Genomic DNA, 20,007 nt, shown 5'->3' on the forward strand with positions numbered 1-20,007 from the left:
CGTGTCACAATACTTGGCAGACATTGCCAAAATAGTGCTGGTTTTAACACTGCTAACAGGCCAACCTGTTTTGTGTTTACACATAACTGTAGTTATTCTTACACTATTTTGAAGAACAGAGGCACCAGAATGTGCTACAGAGATCACTGCTACATCAAGCACTCCTACGACACAGACCCCGCCTGCAAACATAACATAGGACCCCTAGCTGTTGGGTCAACTTTGAAAACAAAATGGTTGTTGCAGGAAAATGGTGAGAGAATTATTGTGTGATAATGAGCTGCTTTGCCCACACACAACTGTAATGACACCTGTCAGTGTTGTCAAAGAAGTTGCCTGCACACTCTATTCTATTCCTCACACTCTGCTATTGAAGGGAGATCATGCAAAATGGAAAATGCCTATTGGATTGTCAATATAAGCGGTTTCAAAAGTACTAAGGCAAGTATGTGAAGCGATTACAGCCCACTTGGGCCACAGTGTGGATGGGATTTTCTAAAATTATTATTTATTTATTTATTGTTAATGAATAAGGAAAGCCTCCGTTTTAAAAAATACCTAATCCCTCACCAAAGCACTGAGCTGTCCAATGACAGTGAAATGGCAGCTCCACAAAAAAACCCTATGGCTGGCTTCACAAGACCCAGAGGAAGCACTTTTACTAGTGGTAAGAGTATTGCGTGAGTGGGTGAGAACCTGTCTTTACGGGTAGAACTAGAATAATTAAACTGGGGAGAAAATTGGGGAAAATGTCAATCAATAATTTAGTTAGTTCGTTAGTTAACACTTCCCCCCCACAGAGAACAACTTTCACATATTGAAAAAACTTAAACTATGCCAGGCCACAGGTTTTATTTTGCATTTCTCAATCTGTTGAGTTCAGCAAATAAACAGTTACTATGCATTAAAATGTGCAGAAGTGTGTTCTCTGTAGGTATTTGAACTTAATTTTACTTAAAAAATGAAAAAAAAAAAAACAAAACATGTAATTTGACCAGAATCACCTGAACTTCTGCACACAGCTGTGCCTAAGGTTGCCTTTAAGGGTTAAAACAAAGCGAGCCTGTGTTCGAAATGCTTACCTTTGCACAGACTTGATAATTGTAATCCAGCTGTGTTATGCGGTTCTGTTTTGTCACTTGATCCGGATGTGTGGCATCCAACTCGTTCTGGCCTGTGAAGGAATAAAATTAAAAACATGTTGTATAATGTGACATCAGAGTCACGCATGCGTGAGAGAGACAGAAACCTCATGTGCCATCTGATTTGAGACATTATTTTAACTGGCAATTTTTCATTAGTGTGTTTTATTTATTTTTAGCTTTAGCCACTTTCCAGTGTAGCAGCTCAACCATGGTGGTAAACAAACATATAAGGTTAACAACACCTTGCTGAAGAACAATGCTAACCGTCTGACAAGACACGCCACACAGAAATCAAACATTACAAACAGCGTTATTACTCAAACAGCATACAGAACAGACCTCAACTCTGTGTTTACACCTCTAATGTATATCATGCACAGTTTATCAGTGAACTGTGTTTACACAGCATTATGAAAAGCTTCACCTACAGAGCTGTACATACTAAAACAAAGTCAAACCCAATCTTACAAAGTGATGTTTCTCTCACTACACTTTAAACTTTCTACGTTCAATAATGACTGCTGATGGCTGTTTGTAAGCCACTGCCAAGGAAGGCTGTCACTAATGATTTTATTAGTAATTGTGTAATCAGTTAAAAATACAAACAACAAAATGGACTCAAAGGGGAAATCCACCTATTTTTCAAAATGTCCACATAATTCAATTATTAAGATGTAAACAAAGTAATTCGGGATAGTGTGGTGTGAAATGGTCCTTTCTAGAGAGGCTTCCCGTGTCAGAACTATTGACAATGGTTGTGATAGGAACCAGACGTCTAGAGTTAATGCCTCTTAAAGATCGCTCACACAAAGTTCTGGCCTAAAAATTTAAAAATAGATTTATGACATTTATGATATATAGACATAAGTAGTGGCACCACTACACTTTTTTTCAGTTTCATCACCATTCTACTACTATTAACATTATATATAAAAGCTCAGCAGATGCATGCAGGTTTTACTCATTGTTTTGGTAGAAAATAAAATAGTTATATTTGTGTTGTAGAAATTGTGAATCCTGTTTTCTCACCACCACTGTCAGGGTACGTTTCTCTTTACTGCAACCAACTTCTCAAGACTAGATTTTGAAGGTGTGGCAAAATATTCCTGCAGATTTCTTTGAAGAACTGAAAACAACTTTCTAAAAAGAACAGAAGCTGTGATAAAGGCAATGGGTGGACACCAAACACGTAATCCAACTTAAATGATCTAATCCGATTGATAAGGCATTGAATTGTTGAGGTTTCTGTATAATTTCCTGTCTGCTTTTTCTTGACATTGAAAGTATTTGTACTTAATGGTATTTTGAATAAAAATTAAATAAGATAATGGGTGGTCTCTGACTTTTGCACAGTACTGCATCTGCTGCCATTGATACCGATAATATACACTTTGTTTGTTATGAAATTGAGACCACATCTATCTAAACTAGCATCACAGAGAAATGTAACATTTATTTGTATAAGGTTACAAATGCAGTAAAATGAATGAAAGGCAGATACTTCAGCGCAGTAACCCAGGGTCACCTGTTCTGCTCTGCCATAAAGCAACACATGTGCTCAAATGTCAGTCTGAAATATCCATCAAATCTAATCATCTGTCCAATGCTGTTTTTAACAATTATCTGCTAATACCAATTTAAATCTGATATCACTGTATGTCCCTACTAGCAATATATTATTTACTTATTGCTGTTGTCTTTGCATTACTCCCTCCTTCACACACACAGTGGTTTTCATTGTTACTTTTCAATCAAACTACTTAAATCAAAGTAATCAGATGTATGGAGTTCTATGGAAAGACATGTAAAATCCTATGGTGGATTAACTGAACCAATTTGTACTCAAATGTCTTTTTATAGTATTCTCTTCCGCATATTTTCAACAAAGACATAGTTTTTAATCAGGCATGTAGTAACATGATATGGCATATATGTCCCACACCTTGAATAGACAGTCTGCTAATCTTACTAGGTCCTTTCTTTGCAGAAGGACTTCCCCCTGTAGATAACAATGACAACGCTATTCCTGGGAACAGCTCACTCATCCTGTTAATCCACTTCATAGGTAATATGAATGTATACAAGGTAAATGTAAAACCAGACATGCACAGCGCCATGAAACTGTGATCCCTCACTCAAGATCCTACAGAGCCACAACTAGGAATAATTCGATGTTTGTTGCAAAACAGCATTTAGTCTTGAATGCAATTAATTTACTTGATTTAAATGTATACATAATTTCTGCAGGAAATTTACCTACAAATGTTTACCTACTCCTAAGCTAAAGACTTTCAATCAAAATATTTAATCCGATAGTATCCAGACCCCCTTCTAATTCAACTCTATTCAACTTCACTGTCATTTTACATACATAGGGGGAACAGGATGACAAAACACGCTGGGGCTACTTCTCTGGTGTATAAACATGAAGACAAGGAGATGAGTGTATATGTACTATTGAACAGACAGCTTGTATAATTGCTATAAAAATGCACTGCCAATGAAATGGGATATTCTTGAGCAGCTGCACATGAGCCTAAGGTCAGCATGCCTAAAATCAAGCTTTGTCTCTATGGGCAGTCAGCATTTATCAGTCAACATCAGTACCTCAGCTCATGAACACTCTTGTGGCTGAACGCAATCAAATCCATTCCTACATCTAATGTAAAGCCTGCACAGAGGATTACAGGTTGTTACTATAGCAAAGGATGTCAAACTCCCTATTAATACCCTTGATTTCTGAATAAATGCTGATGAGCGGGTGTCTACAAACTTCATAATGTTGTATTTTATATATTAAAAAACTTGAAAAGAATAAAAAAGTAAGTAAAAATGAAATGTAATAAAATCATTGTAATGTTTTATCGTGGTTTTTAAATTAAAAAAAAAAGCTGTACTTTAAGACGATGCTGGACAACAATAAAGCTCCAGACAGACGTGTCATGTTTTGCACAAAATCAGACACAAAACTGATGGCTCACATGGACATGCAGAAACGCACAGAGGCATGGGTTCACTCATGTACGTCTGTTTACGTTACTACAGTGATAAAGTTAGAGCCCTGTATTCCCTCTTAATGTAATTGTAAACAAACTCTGGCTAGCATGCACTGCACTCTCCCTAATGAGTCAATAGATGAAGGCTAATCACTTCAGCCTGCAACTACGTACTAAATCACCACCAATCAACTATGCCAAACTGCAATCATTTGTACAGTCATATGCAAAAGTTTGGCACCACTGGTCAAATGAAATGGAGTGTTGATTTATGAAGTGAAAAGACGTGAGCACAGCCTGTACAGAGAACACACTTTTGCACACTTTAATGCAGAATTACCGTTTATTTGCTGAATTTAACACAGTGGGAAAATAAAACATTAAATATGCCACATGCAAAGGTTATAGCACATTTTAGATTTTATTTCAATACGTTACATTCAACAAATGATTACATTTGCAGATAAATGGCAGATTTAAGTGCGTTTCCTGTAGGATGTGTTCATTTATTTTCACTTACAAAACATAATTTTACTGAAGGTGTTTCAAACCTTTGCATATATACATGCACTCATATTTTACAGGCATGACATGCAGTGGTTTTACTGAAACACCACTTTACTGAAACACCACAGCAATCCACTAAAATTCACTGGACTGGACACATGCACGTCTGTGGTGAGGTTACTCAGTCCACTACGATACTGAGCCTGTCCCAGTTTTGGCACTGCAGCCTGAATATGGCAGCCACTCAACATTTTACTGCCACATACTCATCCAAATGGAATGTCTCAGTGTAATCAACTCTAACTAAATATAGTTTATTCAGTGGGAAATAAATATAGAAAATTAATATAGAGAATGTTGATTTGGTTGATTTCTAAAGTGCAAACAACAAACATGCTGAAACACGCTCAGCAAAGACGAGTTTCATCTATGTTAACCCTTATAAAGCCAACAACTCTTTGCTGTACGTTTGATTAACACTCCCTTTATTTACATGCCCAAACTGTCCGGAACAAATCTCTTTAAAAAAAATATATAATAGTAATAATAATAATAATTACAACACATGCACACATTTCTCCACGGCAATTCATGTTTTCTTTTTATTCTAAAATAAAATCTATGATATAACCTGTATACCGCTTTAGTTGCAAGTATTCTTCCTTTCATTTAATTAAATTAATATTTACTTCCATAGTTGTGTGAGTGTGTAATGCTGAACCTTCTCAAAGCACATACCGTTGTATGGAGAAGCTTGAACACCCCTTGTCAAACTATATGTTTGACACAACCTCTAAATGGATCAAACTTAAATAATTAAATAATGCTAATTATATTGTGCAGTTTCTATTATATGCTAAATTTAACATATTGGAAATAAATAAAACACGACATAACATTTTCCCCAGGCTACATTTTATGCCCCATAATGCTCCATATTTTCAATTCAGCAAATAAACAGTAATTGTGTATCAAAATGTGCTTAAGTGTGCCCTCTGAAGAGGAGGTGTTAACATAATTTAGAAAATCAAGAACACGTTTGATTTGACCAAGGGCGCCCAAACTTTGGCAAAGGACAGCATACTGTATGATAAAAGGACTAATTAAATGGGACCTACAATGCTTTTCTGGTTTTCCCTTTCCTTTAGAATGTCATTTAGCTTTTCGTGCATGTAAACAGTCTGCAACATCACAAGGATTAAAGTACATTGGGAGAAACTCTCTTCCACAAAAACCACATTTCTCAGCTTCCTGAAAGGCCTCATTGGAATTCAAGGCCTTTTCCTTTGTTAGAAGATGTTGCAATCTTTTAACACAATCTTTTTCGCCCACCTACCACCAAGCTTGGCACACTCTCACACACTGCACAGCAACTACTGGAGGCCAGGAACAATTTGTTAAATTCTGTAGCCATGTCAGGCAGATGCTGATCTGACTTTCAGGATCTGATTCTGGTTCAAACTGATACTGCAGAACCGACTCTGTTGGAAAAACCACAGTGGTATTTACAGCTGCTCTGGAAAGAAAGGCCTGTCTGCAGGCTGGAAGACAGGGGTACAACATGTAAGGAGGAAATCGCTCTGAGAGTTCACCAATCAGAACAGAGTGGGCAAGCTGACCAATCAGAACACAAGGGGCTCATCAGAAGGCGAGGCTTAAAGGCACGGGAGCACCAACATAACGTTTTAGACAGAGGGTGAAGAGAGATGCACAGTATTAGAAAAATGTGTTAATCATGTAAATCTATAGCATATAAATCAAAATAAAATTATGAACACTGAAAGTGAGCATAATAGGTCCCCTTTAATCTAAAAACCGTACACAAGTCATAATATAAAAACAACCAGTAATATTGAATGTACACCATTAGTCTGAAACTAATATTAATGATGTAATATATCCATTCATTCATTACATTCAGTTGAGCATGTGAGCAGATTTTGTACCTTGCATTGGCTCAGCTTCTTGCTTCTCCCAGTTCAGCTCCTCCTGTAGCTGGTGGATTTGCTGACGGCAGGTCTGAATATCCAGCACCTTCAGCACCAGTGCGTCCACGTCATGGTTGCTGGCCTCTCTGGGGGGCTGTGTGGTGCCGTTGATTTGGGCCGGTATTTGCTGGAAGGGCTGCATTTGCTGAGGAAAAAAATGAGCAACCACCGAAAGAGCTTTAGTCTGTAGTGTGAACAAATGCGCGACTGACAGAAGGTTCATTTTAAGTACAATAAACTATCCTATTGCATCCTGGGAAATGTATTGGCTTACCGGTTGCCCAAGTAGGTGCCTCTCTTTCCTCAGAATATCCCTCACTGTTCTGACTAGCTGCATAGGCTGGGTCTGGAACACGCTCTGAAAAGTAGTTTAGCAGGTTAGGCTGCACCAAATGTAAAGGCACAATGAGCAAGACTGGATGGGCTATGCAGCTGAAGCGGTTTGGGGCTCTACATTTAGAGAATGAAAAAAACAATAAGCTGCCAAACTGTAATCCAAACAGAATTATGAATAAAAAATAAAATAACAGTCTATGTACTTTATAAAAGCCAATGGAGAATTCACATGCTTCTGTACAGTATTGTGAAAAAGTTAGAGACCACTTTACTTTACAATTTAATTTCCAGCCAAAATGGCCATTAAGCACAAGTAATACATTTTTCACCACAAAGGAAAACATATCTAACAGAAAATTACACAGAAGCCTAAACAACTAAATATAATACCAGAGTTTTTCAGTTTTATGTGTCCAATGTTTGCCTTTATTACATCTTCAATTTTTCAAAGTTCACCCTTAGAAGCTGGTTACAGTTTCTGCTTCTCACAATCCAACTGATCTGAAACACATTTGGTGATTTGTAAATTTTCTTCTTTTTAGTCTATTTTCTTTTTCTCAGCGAGGTCTTCTTTACAGCTACACATCCTTTGAGACTCATACTGCTGAGTTGATTTCTCACAGTGGAAGGATAGACAGAAACACTTTTCAACAAATCAATTTTTTCTGATCTGAAGCAGCTTGATTTTCTCCTCTCTCTCAAAGATGAAAGCTTTAAGTGCTGCTTATCTGATGAGGACAGTTTTGGTGGTGTAACAGGTGGGAACTCTTGTTTTTTTTCTTTCATTTTTTCTCATGCAAGTGGATTATCCTATATCTATTGCCCTCAGAAATGTCTCTTGAAGAATGAATAACCGTTTTTGGGAAATCAAATAAATGATGAGTGGTGACATTTGCACAGTACTGTAGATGTCTAAAATGCACAAAGTAATACAACAGTAGACTGTCTTATATCAAATGTAGATGACATGTTCATGCAAAACATAAGAGGCCTTTAGTTTTGTCTAGACAGAAGACAAACGGTGTAAGTCACTTATGAAAACAAGCAATACAAATGTGTTTCACACTACGATCCATGTGTTCAGGCTTCATGTGAAAGAACTGATATGAGTACCATGTTCCGGCTGATGTGCTGGAGTTTGACCCTCTCCACGACATTGGGGTTGTGGAAGGCCACTTCATGTAGGAGCTCCAACATCTGATCCAGCAGCCGCCGAGCCAGGGGCTCTTGCTCTGCATTGTCCAGGTCAAAGTCCTCCCTGAGACAAAGACACACATATCAAATACTTATGCTGTCCTTAACTCAGGCCAACCACAGTGCTGACATGGGAATTGTGGGCCGACGCCCATATCTGATTTGTTTTTATGTACATATCTGTCAAAGCACATAAACTTTTTTTTTTTTTTTTTTTTTTAATGGTACTGCCTCCTTTCCGTGATACACTATATGTCTCACAATACCTTGGCACTGATGCTAGTTAATGTCATGTTTAAAAAAATGCTAAAGAGTTCTTTAAATACTGACAATATCCACAATATGCTCAAACAAGCATACTGAGTACCATGATAACAATAAATTATCATCGTACTGCCCATCCCTCTGTGTGTGAAAAATATATAATTGTAACTTATATTGTTGGGTACAGGCAAGAAGGACCAGAAGGAAACACTGCTCGGCCCAAACTCTGTGAAGTCGCCAGGATGGCTAACCCTTGAAGGGGCAGCTATGTGGCGTCTTGCCACTGACCGTGCTGTCATAAGTGTGCTGGATGACAAATCCCCCTTGTTGCCTGTTTAATAAAAGAGCATTTGCCCACATGTCCCATGTGTAACTCTGGTTCTTCTTCAGCATCTTCATCTAGACGCTACAAATATTCCTTACACATTACGCACTGTGATTTTGCTGTCAGAAAATAATGTTGTATGTCTATTTTTTTGTCATTTTTCAGTTTTTGGGTGTTTCAAAGGTCATGATGAATGGACCAAGAGAAATGTTTCAAAATAGAATAAAATTTTGTTACTTTTTTGGGAATATAAGTTTTATTCTAACAGCTCAATCACACAATACACTTACCGTATTTTCCGGATTATAAGTCGCACTTTTTTTCATAGTTTGGCCAGGGGTGCGACTTATACTCCGGAGCGACTTATAGTCCGGAAAATACGGACTTCACGGCAACCGGGAGAATGCGCCACGCTACGTTCTCGGAAGTCATTGAATGGATCAGCAAGGCATGGGCTTCCGTGAAAACCGAAAGCATCCTGCTGGGATTCAGAAAGGCTGGAATAATTGCAAATGTAACTGACGACGAGTCTGACAAAAGCGACGAAGAAGAGGAAGCGGCGCTTCGTCCACCTCCAGAGTTAGCGGAGTTGTTCATAAGTGACACTGAGGATGAAGAGTTCAATGGATTTGATGATTTGGAGTGATATAAACTTTGATAAAAATGGTTTGATAAACTTGTTAGCATGTTCTTTGTTATAGTTTGTCATTGTTATCTGAATAACTGTTCATGTTACGTTAACTTGGATTTTATTAAATCCCCCCCCCCAAAAATGCGACTTATACTCCGGTGCGACGTATATATGTTTTTTTTTCTTTACTGTGCATTTTTTTGGCTGGTGCGACTTATACTCCGGAGCGACGTATAATCTGGAAAATACGGTAATAATATCAAATTTTTTGAGATTTGCCAACACGTTGAACTGCTCTCTACAAATGGCCTAAATCTGTATTTTTAAGTATGCAGTGAGAAATAACATCAGCAATATAAATCTAGGGCACTCATAACAGACTGTAATATCGGCCATCATCACTTCATATCAAAGATTATTTCTGTGGCTGGAAACTCAAGGTGAAAGTTAACCCTGAATTATCAGTCCTCAAAACAAACAGTGAAAACAGCAAGTTCTTCCCGCTACTGAACCACCACAATCCATTACACAGCCTAACTAACTATCAGTTCACGTCATTTTCTAATGTTAGTGAGAAGAGCCACAGGAAACTATGTGCTTATGAAAATATGTGTATCGCTGTGGTCATATCAAAACCTCATCAGGTTAAAACCATTTCAGGTTAAATTTTTTTTTTTTTTTTTTTTTTTTTATTAACACTCTTTGCCATCACTCTTTTCACTGTCTGGATATTACAAAATGATCAACAGAAATCTTCCAGACGAACTTGGAAAGAAATCTCTTTAGACCAACATACATTTTTTCTTCTTTTCCTATGAAGTTTCTATATGAGACATACCAGTTTGTTACGTCAGCGACAATACAATTCAAAGAACATGTTAGAAGCTGTTGGTATATTTAATACCGTTCTTATTTATGCTATTTAAGCCAAATGCTATTTTACTGTACCATCTCTGCTCCTCGATCCAGTTGGCCAGGTAGTGCCTGACGTCTATGGGGAATGTGTCTGGGTAGAGCTCGTTCAGGGTCTGGTTGGTTAGATGTGGAAGCTGCTGGGAAATTTGCATCCACAGCGCCATAGCGAGGCAAAGCTGAAACTGACACAAAACAACATGTAAAGATTACAGACCAAGGGACACAGAGAGACCGGCTTAAACTAGAATGACGGTGCAATACAAAAACCAGCACTACCATACAGTATCATACAGAAGTCAGAGACAGAGAAGAACATTTTATGCATATCTATAAAAAACATTACTGATATCTTGGTTAGAAGAGCACATTTATACTGACTTTTTGCTGCACTTCAGCCATCACATGGATTTTAATATTTGTATTTTAATGTTTTATTGAGGTCCACTTATGACATCTGTAAGGTTTATGTACCAAAAACAGTCATTATTCACTGTCATGATGTTTTTGTTACTGTACCTTTAAGGCGCATCTATGGGCAGATCTATGATACCACAAAAACAATAAATTCAAAACGGGCTGTTTTTGCAACTTGGAGTCCATATATGAACTGTGTTGACTGGGGACTGAATGGTATATTTTAAAACTGTAACAATGTTTTCATTTTACATTAAACTCTTTTGTTTAAAAAAATCATATCATCAGCAGTAGACGCACAATGATTCCCTCACAATTCAATTTGAGTCATGAAACTTTGTTCTTAATTCTATATTCTAATGACATTTTCAATACAATTTGCATGAAGAAAAATTACTATAACCATGTTGTTACACAGCTTATTAATGACAGAGTTGAAGGCAGGAGGCATGCTAGAACAAGTTAGTCAGTGGTGCGGAATGTTCATAAACTTTGATGTTCAAACAATACAGCTGCATTAGATACACTATACTGCCAAAAGTACTCGCCCATCTGCCTTCACACACACATGAGTTTGAGTGACATCCTGTTCCTAATCTATAGGGTTTAATATGTTGTCGGCCCACCCTTTGCAGCTATAACAGCTTGAACTCTTCTGGGAAGGCTTTCCACAAGGGTTAGGAGTGTGTTATGGGAATTTCTGACCATTCTTCCAGAAGCGCATTTGTGAGTTCAGACACTGATGTTCAACGAGAAGGCCTGACTCACAGTCTGTAATTCATTCCAAAGGAGTTCTATTGGGTTGAGGTCAGGACTCTGTGCAGGCCAGTCAAGTTCTTCCACAACAAACATGCTCATCCATGTCTTTATAGACCTTGCTTTGTGCACTGGTGCACAATCATGTTGGAACAGGATGGGCCATCTCCAAACTGTTGCCACAATGTTGGGAGCATTGTTCAAAATCTCTTGGTCTGGTGAAGTATTAAGAGTTTCTTTCACTGGAACTAAGGGGCCGAGGCCAACTCCTGAAAAATAACCCCACACCATAATCCCCCCTCCACCAGACTTTACTCTTGGCACAGTGCAGTCAGACAAGAACCGTTCTCCTGGCAACCACCAAACCCAGATGTGTTCATTGGATTGGCAGGTGAAGAAACATGAATCACCACTGCAGTCTATGGTTTGCTTTGTGCTTGGTGATGTAAGGCTTGAATATAGCTGCTCAGCCATGGAAACCCATTCCATGAAGCTCTCTATGCACTGTTCTTGAGCTAATCTGAAGGCCACATGAAGTTTGAAGGTCTGTAGTAATTGACTCTGCAGAAAGTTGGTGACCTCTGCACATCGCTGACCCCATTCTGTCATTTTATGAGGCCTTCTACGTCGTGGCTGAGTTACTGTCGTTCCCAATCACTTCCACTTTGTTATAATACCACTGACAGATGACTGGAAAATTTAGTAATGAAATTTCACAACTGGACTTGTTGCACAGGTGGCGTCCTATCGCGGTACCACACTGGAATTCACTAAGCTCCTGAGAGTGACCCATTCTTTCACAAATGTTTGTAGAAGCAGTCTGCATGCCTAGGTGCTTAGTTTTAGACACCTGTGGCCATGAGGGTAACTGTAAATACTGGATCTCCTACTTGTTGTACAGGTGGCGTCCTATCGCGGTACCACGCTGGAATTCACTAAGCTCCTGAGAGTGACCCATTCTTTCACAAATGTTTGTAGAAGCAGTCTGCATGCCTAGGTGTTTAGTTTTAGACACCTGTGGCCATGAGGGTAACTGTAAATATTGGATCTCCTCAAGGACAGCTTTGAAAATGGCCTGATAAACAGCTTTACATATCATTTTCTTAGATGCTTATTATGAGGCTTCTGAACAGTACTGTGTGCTGTAGTGTGCAAAAGTTATGGTGCCCCTGGTCAAATGACATTTTAATTTTCTAACTGAAAATACACTCACCGGCCACTTTATTAGGTACTATGCTAGTAAAAGGTTGCACCCCCTTTTGCCTTCAGAACTGCCTTAATTCTTCGTGGCAGACTTTCAACAAGGTGTTGGAAACCTTGTTGATTTTGGCTGGTTATTTGAGTTACTGTTGCCTTTCTATCATCTCAAACCAGTCTGCCCATTCTCCTCTGACCTCTCACATCAACAAGGCATTTTCGTGATTGGCTGATTAGCTATTTGTGTTAACAAGCAATTGAACAATTGAAGTGTACCTAATCAAGTGACTGGTGAGTGTAAGCGAACAAGTGAATTTTATATTTCATGCTTTATTTTTTCCAATATGTTAAAATCATTTTTAAGCGTGCTCTCTGTAGAGGATGTAACAACATATTTTCACTTAAAAAAATCTAACAAACATGTAATTTTACCAAATATTTGCATTCAACTGTATATTATAGCATAGCTCAAAACATATAAAGTTTCTGCAAGCAAACGGAAGAGTGTAAAATATAGAAAAATCTAAACTTTACAGTAATGCTGCTGGTATTTTACAAATGGAAATAAATGACTTAAATAAGGGATCATTTTTTCAAAACAAATGTGGCCCCCTCAGATTATTTGCTCTTCTGCAAAGCAATGCACACATCTCACCCTGAATAAAGTAATACATTTATATTTATAACATGCTGAAAATGATTACAGCTCACAGATGAGGCATCTGTGTTACTTTAAGTGCTTTAGTTAACCCACTATGTCATCTCTGTAAACTGGGAAGTTCACTCTTCTTTTTACAATGCTAAGCTAGAAACCAGAAGGTAATGACGTGATGTCTTTATTTTAGGGATGCCCTGATATAAGAATTGTGGGCTGATGCTGATATTTGATTTTTTTTATGCTGATGAAGCAATCTGTAGTTTATAATTGACCAGGGGGGGTTAATTTTTTTCATTAGACTGTATGTCAACAAGTGTAGGTTTGAAGTACCGGTCAAATCTAAATGAAGGGGCCTCAAACCTGTAGATTAACAGAGTATGTATGATTGAATGAGACATTCAAAGAGTACAAGAAAGAGAAATGAGAAGGGGAAAAGCCAGAAATAGGGGCAGCGAGACAGAGAGAGAGAGAGAGAGAGAGAGAGAGAGAGAGAGAGAGAGAGAGAGAGAGAGAGAGAGAGAGAGAGAGAGAGAGAGAGAAATCTACATTAAAGGCAATCCTGTAACAAGTATTCATAAAAACATAAATAAATAAATCTTCAGACTTATTTGCAGACCTTAATGTCTCCATTTCATTGCTGTTGGACCAAAACCACATTTTCTTCATTTTTTAAAATTCTACTTATTAACTTACACTTTAAGTTAAAAATGTTTTTCCACAGTTCCCACAATACGATTTTATTCCAACAGCAACAACATGCCCAACTCAAAGCCATGAATAAAGCCATGAAGCCATATGGGGACAAATATGCCATGAATTGAGAAGTGCTGAGAAGTGTTAGTGGTATATAAACCTGGACTAAAAAGGAACAGGCTTGATATTATGCTTGGATATCTCTTTTATTCCTGTTCAGTGGGAGACTTTTGTAGGCCGCTTGTAAATTAGATCCACATTCAGTGTTTCGGGTTTAGTCGGCCATCAGTGGTCTTTTGGCTTTCATGTGTTGTTTAAGAACAGGAACCGGTGGGTGTGGGGGGGTGGTCTGACTTTTGTTTGGTGTGAGAAAAGAGAGTACATCCTGTCAGCTTTATCTCCAGCTAACATAAGGAGATGGAGCACACAGTACACAATAGATGGTGCATCTTGACAGTTTTTAAATGAACCGTGCAGTTGTGGAAACGAGTAGACCTATTTAAGCCTGCTTGGCCAACACACTAGTATTGCTTGCTTGTTGCAATGAAAAGTGTTGTAGTTGTAGGATTGCACATTTAACACCGATTAGCCTCATCAGAAGGTGATACACACATTATTTTAGACAGGATTATACTTAAAAGCACTGGGCAGAATAAGGTTATAGCTCTACAGGCTGTCACAGTTGTCGCTGCTTATTTTTTACTTCTTTTTCTCATGTTAAAGGACGAGTATCATAGGAGTCTCTGCCACAAACTGCCAAAGAAACATTTAATCGTGGAGGTTCTCGGGCCCAACGTATGAGAACAATCTAGACGCAGTTATCAAATAGAACTTTTAGTTTTCTGTGCATCTGCAATTTCAGCCTTTAAAGTTTGCATTGAAAAGTTTGGAATCACTTCATTAATTCTTCATATTTCCTTTTTATTTTATATGTAACAATAAAAGGAAACTAATACACTGATTAAAATATTATTAATATTATAACTATTTACTAAAAGGTATTTTCAATGCATTATTTAATATTCCAAGAACTGAAGGTATTTGTTGACAAATAATACACTGCAATTATCTATGTACGGTATTTTTATCTGCCTTGAGATTTGACCACTTTTGAAATATGTTCCAGAAATTCATTTGATTAAATAAGTTCATTCTCAATGTTGTACAGCTTTTAGACATTTCATTCAGTGTTTTAAGGTATTCCATGAAAAATATGCTGTAGTTAACTATACACAGCAATTTCTTGTGAAATTCTCTGCCTTGAAACATGATGAATTCTGAATATGAATTTACTATGCATAACGTGCAGCATAATTCTCAATGCTATTCAGCTTTCTCAGACATTTCAGCATAATTGTTCTGGATTCAGTCTGCCACTAATTCTTTGAAACCTGTGAAACAACACAGAATCAACATATTAGAAGCACCACTTAGTATCTGCAGCCAAACTGGTCTTACACTACTGAAAACACTGACCCCAACTTCAGAACAGCAGTGCATCCAAGTGACACACGTGTACTAATTTATTCTTGTTTGACACAAGCTTATCTAAACAACATTGGCATGCAGCTCTGATCTTCATCAGCTCCATGACATGGCATTAATTTGTGCAGCACAACAAAACCAAAACACACAAGGGTGTGTCTGATAATGAGTCACCAAAAGAAGCTTTTATAGACTCAAGTAGGCCGGGTAGTCCCTGTGAGAGGGCCCGCTCTCTGCAACTGTATTTCTTTACAATACGCTCCCACAACACTGTACATGAATCACAGGAAATAGCTTTGCTTTGTCATTAGCAGAACACAATACTTCTACTCAATTGGCTGTAAAGAAAGTGTATACAGCTGTTTTGTATATGGAGAACAGAAATCATAACTGACAATACAGGATGCAATTCTTTTAGGTGTGTGTATCATCACATTGCATGCTGCCTCGTGGGCACTTAACATGCTTAAAACTGCATTTTACAAAAAGGTCAAATAAGTATGAAAATAGCCTTGCTGCAATCAGCAATGTGAATGCACTATATAACACACAACCACCACAACTTTTTGCATGATTGGGAAATGGAAAAACACTTTACTTGTGTGTCACTGTTTGATTTTCATGACTTTATAATATTTAGGATTGGTTTCCATTACTCACTGGCAGTTTTACCAGTCATAAGTGCTGAATGCGCTTTACCTTAACCACAGGATGCCTTGTCACCTATAACGCTTTGAAAACAAACTCATTCTATGTCATTTCAGGATACGAACACAAGGCACGACAAATAAATATCCCCTGCAAATATCTCCCCTTCCAAATACAAATACTAGCTAGTGTAATGCATTTTGGCTACTATACTGCAAAGCCCAGCATGTACTGACCACTAACATATACCTATTCATGGTGACAGAACCCAAACAGTCCATGTTAATAGATGTAGTACTTCTTTCATATTACTTGTGTAGTAGGCTGTGCTGTGGAGGAGAACTGAAGCTTTATTTCTGGTTCTGTTCATGTAGGCCTACCATAGAGAAACAGGCAGATCTAAGGGGAACAGAAACTAGCACTTCAGGCAGTCAGATTCTCTAAAAAAAAAAAAGAGATATATTATTTGGTCCACTACGGTATCAGCTAACTCTAGCCCAGAAGAAAAGGGCATGGAACCTAGTAAATACCAACTGCTGTCAGTTTGTTAGTACCGGGACTTGAGGCGGGGCCTCACAGCAGAACACTTACTCCAGTTATACAACATTTACAGAAATATTCCTTCAAAATACACAATATTCTGTGGCTTTTCTTCCTGGCTGAAAATGCAACTAGCCCAGGTGGTTCTTTTAGGCCTATCTCTCTTTTAACGTCGTTTGAACAGCCATTCGCATAAATCAAGACTTCAACCCCTTGTAAAAAATCGCAAAATCATAAGAAATAACTACAACCAATACTGTAATAATACAGTTCAACACATTTTGCTAGCACTGTACTCTTTAATCTTAGTTAATTAGTTCTACTCAGAGGAAAAAGAGAACAGAGTGTATATCAAGTACGTCAGTTCAGTGGCCTAGAACATCAACTCGCTCCCTTGACGTTGACAAAAGCGTTTTTTGCGCCATAAACAACGACTGCCAACAAACAGACGGCATGTACGCGGGGGAAAAAAGGAAAAGTACGAAGATATTTGACTTACTTCTCGTCGACGCCAGCTCTTATTCACATGTAAAGAGAAATAAGCTTGTCCGCCTTCCGTGTGTGCGTGTTTGTGACCGTGTTTTCTTTCCCTTCCCAACTCGTCTGTACTTTCACTTTCCTGAGCTGAGCGCTGAGCGCCAGCACCTTCAAGCGTTCAGTCGCGGTGGAGCTCAGAGGATGAGCCCTCAGGTAGGCCGGCAACAAGACTTTCAGCTTTAAAGCTCTGGACTGACTCTGTTTATTTGCAGGCGGAGTGAAGAGGAAAAACGTGTTATTGTTGAGAGAAGTTGATGATATCTTCTTATTGGACGTTTCCGTTCCACCTTAAATGGTGCAGCATTTAAGGTGGAACGGATAATTCGAAGAAGAGGCTTGTGAATAGGAAGCCAGGTTCGACCTCATAACATTTCCTGTCTTTTACAGTGTGGTATGACCGCCTGTGTGCTGTCGTAAAGTTTGGGATTTGTGTCGTGTTCCTACTCGGAGTCAGTTAAGGCCATTTTAACTCTAACATGCGTGTGACTGAAGCTGTAATAAAGCCGATGAGCAGAATCTCCGCTCTGTGTGTAACACAACTTAACTGTGTATGTGTGTGTGTGTTTGAGTTTGAGTGGGCGGAGACTCTGGCCGTCATTTCGGCTCGCGCTGGCACCATTTCCAGTAAGAAGGCTGGTTTCGAAACATTTCCGGGTGTATCTCTCTCTCTCTCTCTCTCTCTCTCTCTCTCTCTCTCTCTCTCTCTCTCTCTCTCTCTCTCTCTGTTCTCTCTCTCTTCTCTCTCTCTTCTCTCTCTCTTCTCCTCTCTTCTCTTTCTCTGTTCTCTCTCTCTCTCTGTTCTCTCTCTCTTCTCTCTCTCTCTGTTCTCTCTCTCTTCTCTCTTCTCTCTCTCTTCTCTCTCTCTCTGTTCTCACTCTCTCTCTCTTCTCTCTCTCTTCTCCTCTCCTCTCTTTCTCTGTTCTCTCTCTCTCTCTCTGTTCTCTCTCTCTCTGTTCTCTCTCTCTCTGTTTTCTCTCTCTCTCTGTTCTAACTCTCTCTCTCTTCTCTTTCTCTGTTCTCTCTCTCTCTCTGTTCTCTCTCTCTCTGTTTTCTCTCTCTCTCTTTCTGTTCTCTCTCTTCTCTCTCTCTGTGTTCACTCTCTCTGTCTGTCTCTCTCTGTCTCTCTCTCTGCTCTCTCTCTCTCTGTTCTCTCTCTCTTCTCTCTTCTCTTTCTCTGTTCTCTCTCTCTCTCTCTCTCTCTCTCTCTCTCTCTCTCTCTCTCTCTCTCTCTGTTTTCTCTCTCTCTGTTTTCTCCCTCTCTCTCTGTTCTCTCTTCTCTCTCTCTGTTCTCACTCTCTCTCTGTCTGTCTCTCTCTCTCTGCTCTCTCTCTGTTCTCTCTCTCTCTCTCTCTCTCTCTCTCTCTCTCTCTCTCTCTCTCTCTCTCTCTCTCTGTTTTCTCTCTCTCTGTTTTCTCCCTCTCTCTCTGTTCTCTCTTCTCTCTCTCTGTTCTCACTCTCTCTCTGTCTGTCTCTCTCTCTCTGCTCTCTCTCTGTTCACTCTCTCTCGCTCGCGCTCTCTCTGAAGACTCATAATGTGCTGTTGTTATTTATGGACTGTTTGTGTGTGATGTTCTATTTCTTAACAGTGATGTGGGGATTTTACATAAAGGGTACTTTGAGGGGCATTTGAAGGGATGGGTGAGTTAAGGGGACTTTCTCTTTTTAATTGGTAAGCTGATTCTCTGTTTCTTCCTCTTTTTAGGAAACTAAACTGTGTGACTGCTGAGAATCTAATAAAAGTCTGGTCAACTCTGACCTAATGCAATTTAAACATGTTTAAATCACAGGCCTATTACAGTCTAAGGAATATTACTCAACACCTACATGAACTCCAATGTAAACTGGCTCAGTTATTGGGGTAGTTAAGACCTGCTAGCAGGTCTTGGCTGTGTAAAAGGTCGAGATGCAGTGCATTCTAATGTTCTGGAATGTACTTAAGCCATGCATGAAGTTGACATCATTTGGCTTTTTGCCAAAATGATGTAAAAAAAATCTAACGACTCACAAAAAGAATACAGTGGTTTAAGTGTTGCCGACAAGCTGCAATAATACCTCACTGCCGAAAGGGGGCAGCAGCTAGCTATAAGAGTGATCAACTGCGTGGAAAAGTCTACAACGTCCTAAAAGCTCAAGGTCTTTGTAGATGCAGTAGATCCACCTGAAGGTTGATCTACAGGCTCGGTGACCTCCAAGCGATTTGAGCTTAAGGCACACAAGCAGTTTCATTTAGAACTGCAGAACTGAATGCCAACACATCTGCCTGGCACCTTCTGCACGAACTCAGCATCTGAATGAACCCTGAGAAAGTCTTTAGCACTAAAGGTCAGAAAGTGTACACAACCTGGTAAATTAAGTCAAATGCATGGGTTATTGCACAGTTTGTTGTGATATTTGTGATTATTTGGTCATGAAATTGGATCCAGAAGAGATACTAAATGTCATGATGTATGCAGAAACATGCCTGCCTAGAAGTCCTGTGTGAAGTTTTAAAATAAAACTTTTGTCTTTAAAAATTAATGTGACTGAAATCTCATGTGCAGGCGGGCCTGGGTTGGGTTGGGGGGGAGGGGGTGCCAGGTTGAAGAGGTCCATGTGAGGGCATTCCTCATATCACAGCCCATTTCCTGACAGCACTGTGATGAGTTTGGCCTGCGTGCATGGACTGTTGTGATAGGTCAGCAGAATTCAGTGTGAGCTTTGAGGGCTTGTTTTCATGTCCCACACAAACCTAAACAAAACCAGTGGTTTACCTGATCAATCTCCCACTGATAGAGTTTG

At 38.9% G+C, this 20,007-nt stretch overlaps 1 protein-coding gene across 2 annotated transcripts in view; it reads right to left on the reverse strand.

Annotated features, from left to right (window-relative positions):
* Window positions 1-17,556, reverse strand: part of stat6 (signal transducer and activator of transcription 6, interleukin-4 induced) — a 53,036-nt gene extending 35,480 nt beyond the window's left edge. For both annotated transcript variants that reach the window (XM_017707564.2, XM_017707569.2), the window contains exons 1-6: window positions 17,192-17,556; window positions 10,335-10,483; window positions 8,086-8,230; window positions 6,911-6,994; window positions 6,595-6,781; window positions 1,083-1,174 (exon numbers count right to left, since the gene is read on the reverse strand). In XM_017707564.2, the coding sequence (XP_017563053.1) occupies window positions 1,083-1,174; window positions 6,595-6,781; window positions 6,911-6,994; window positions 8,086-8,230; window positions 10,335-10,465 (639 nt within the window). In that variant the 5' untranslated portion in view covers window positions 10,466-10,483; window positions 17,192-17,556. The remainder of the gene's footprint in view (window positions 1-1,082; window positions 1,175-6,594; window positions 6,782-6,910; window positions 6,995-8,085; window positions 8,231-10,334; window positions 10,484-17,191) is intronic.
* Between the last annotated feature and the right edge of the window lie 2,451 nt (window positions 17,557-20,007).

This window comes from Pygocentrus nattereri, chromosome 9, assembly GCF_015220715.1.
Source record: "Pygocentrus nattereri isolate fPygNat1 chromosome 9, fPygNat1.pri, whole genome shotgun sequence".
Lineage (NCBI taxonomy): Eukaryota > Metazoa > Chordata > Actinopteri > Characiformes > Serrasalmidae > Pygocentrus > Pygocentrus nattereri.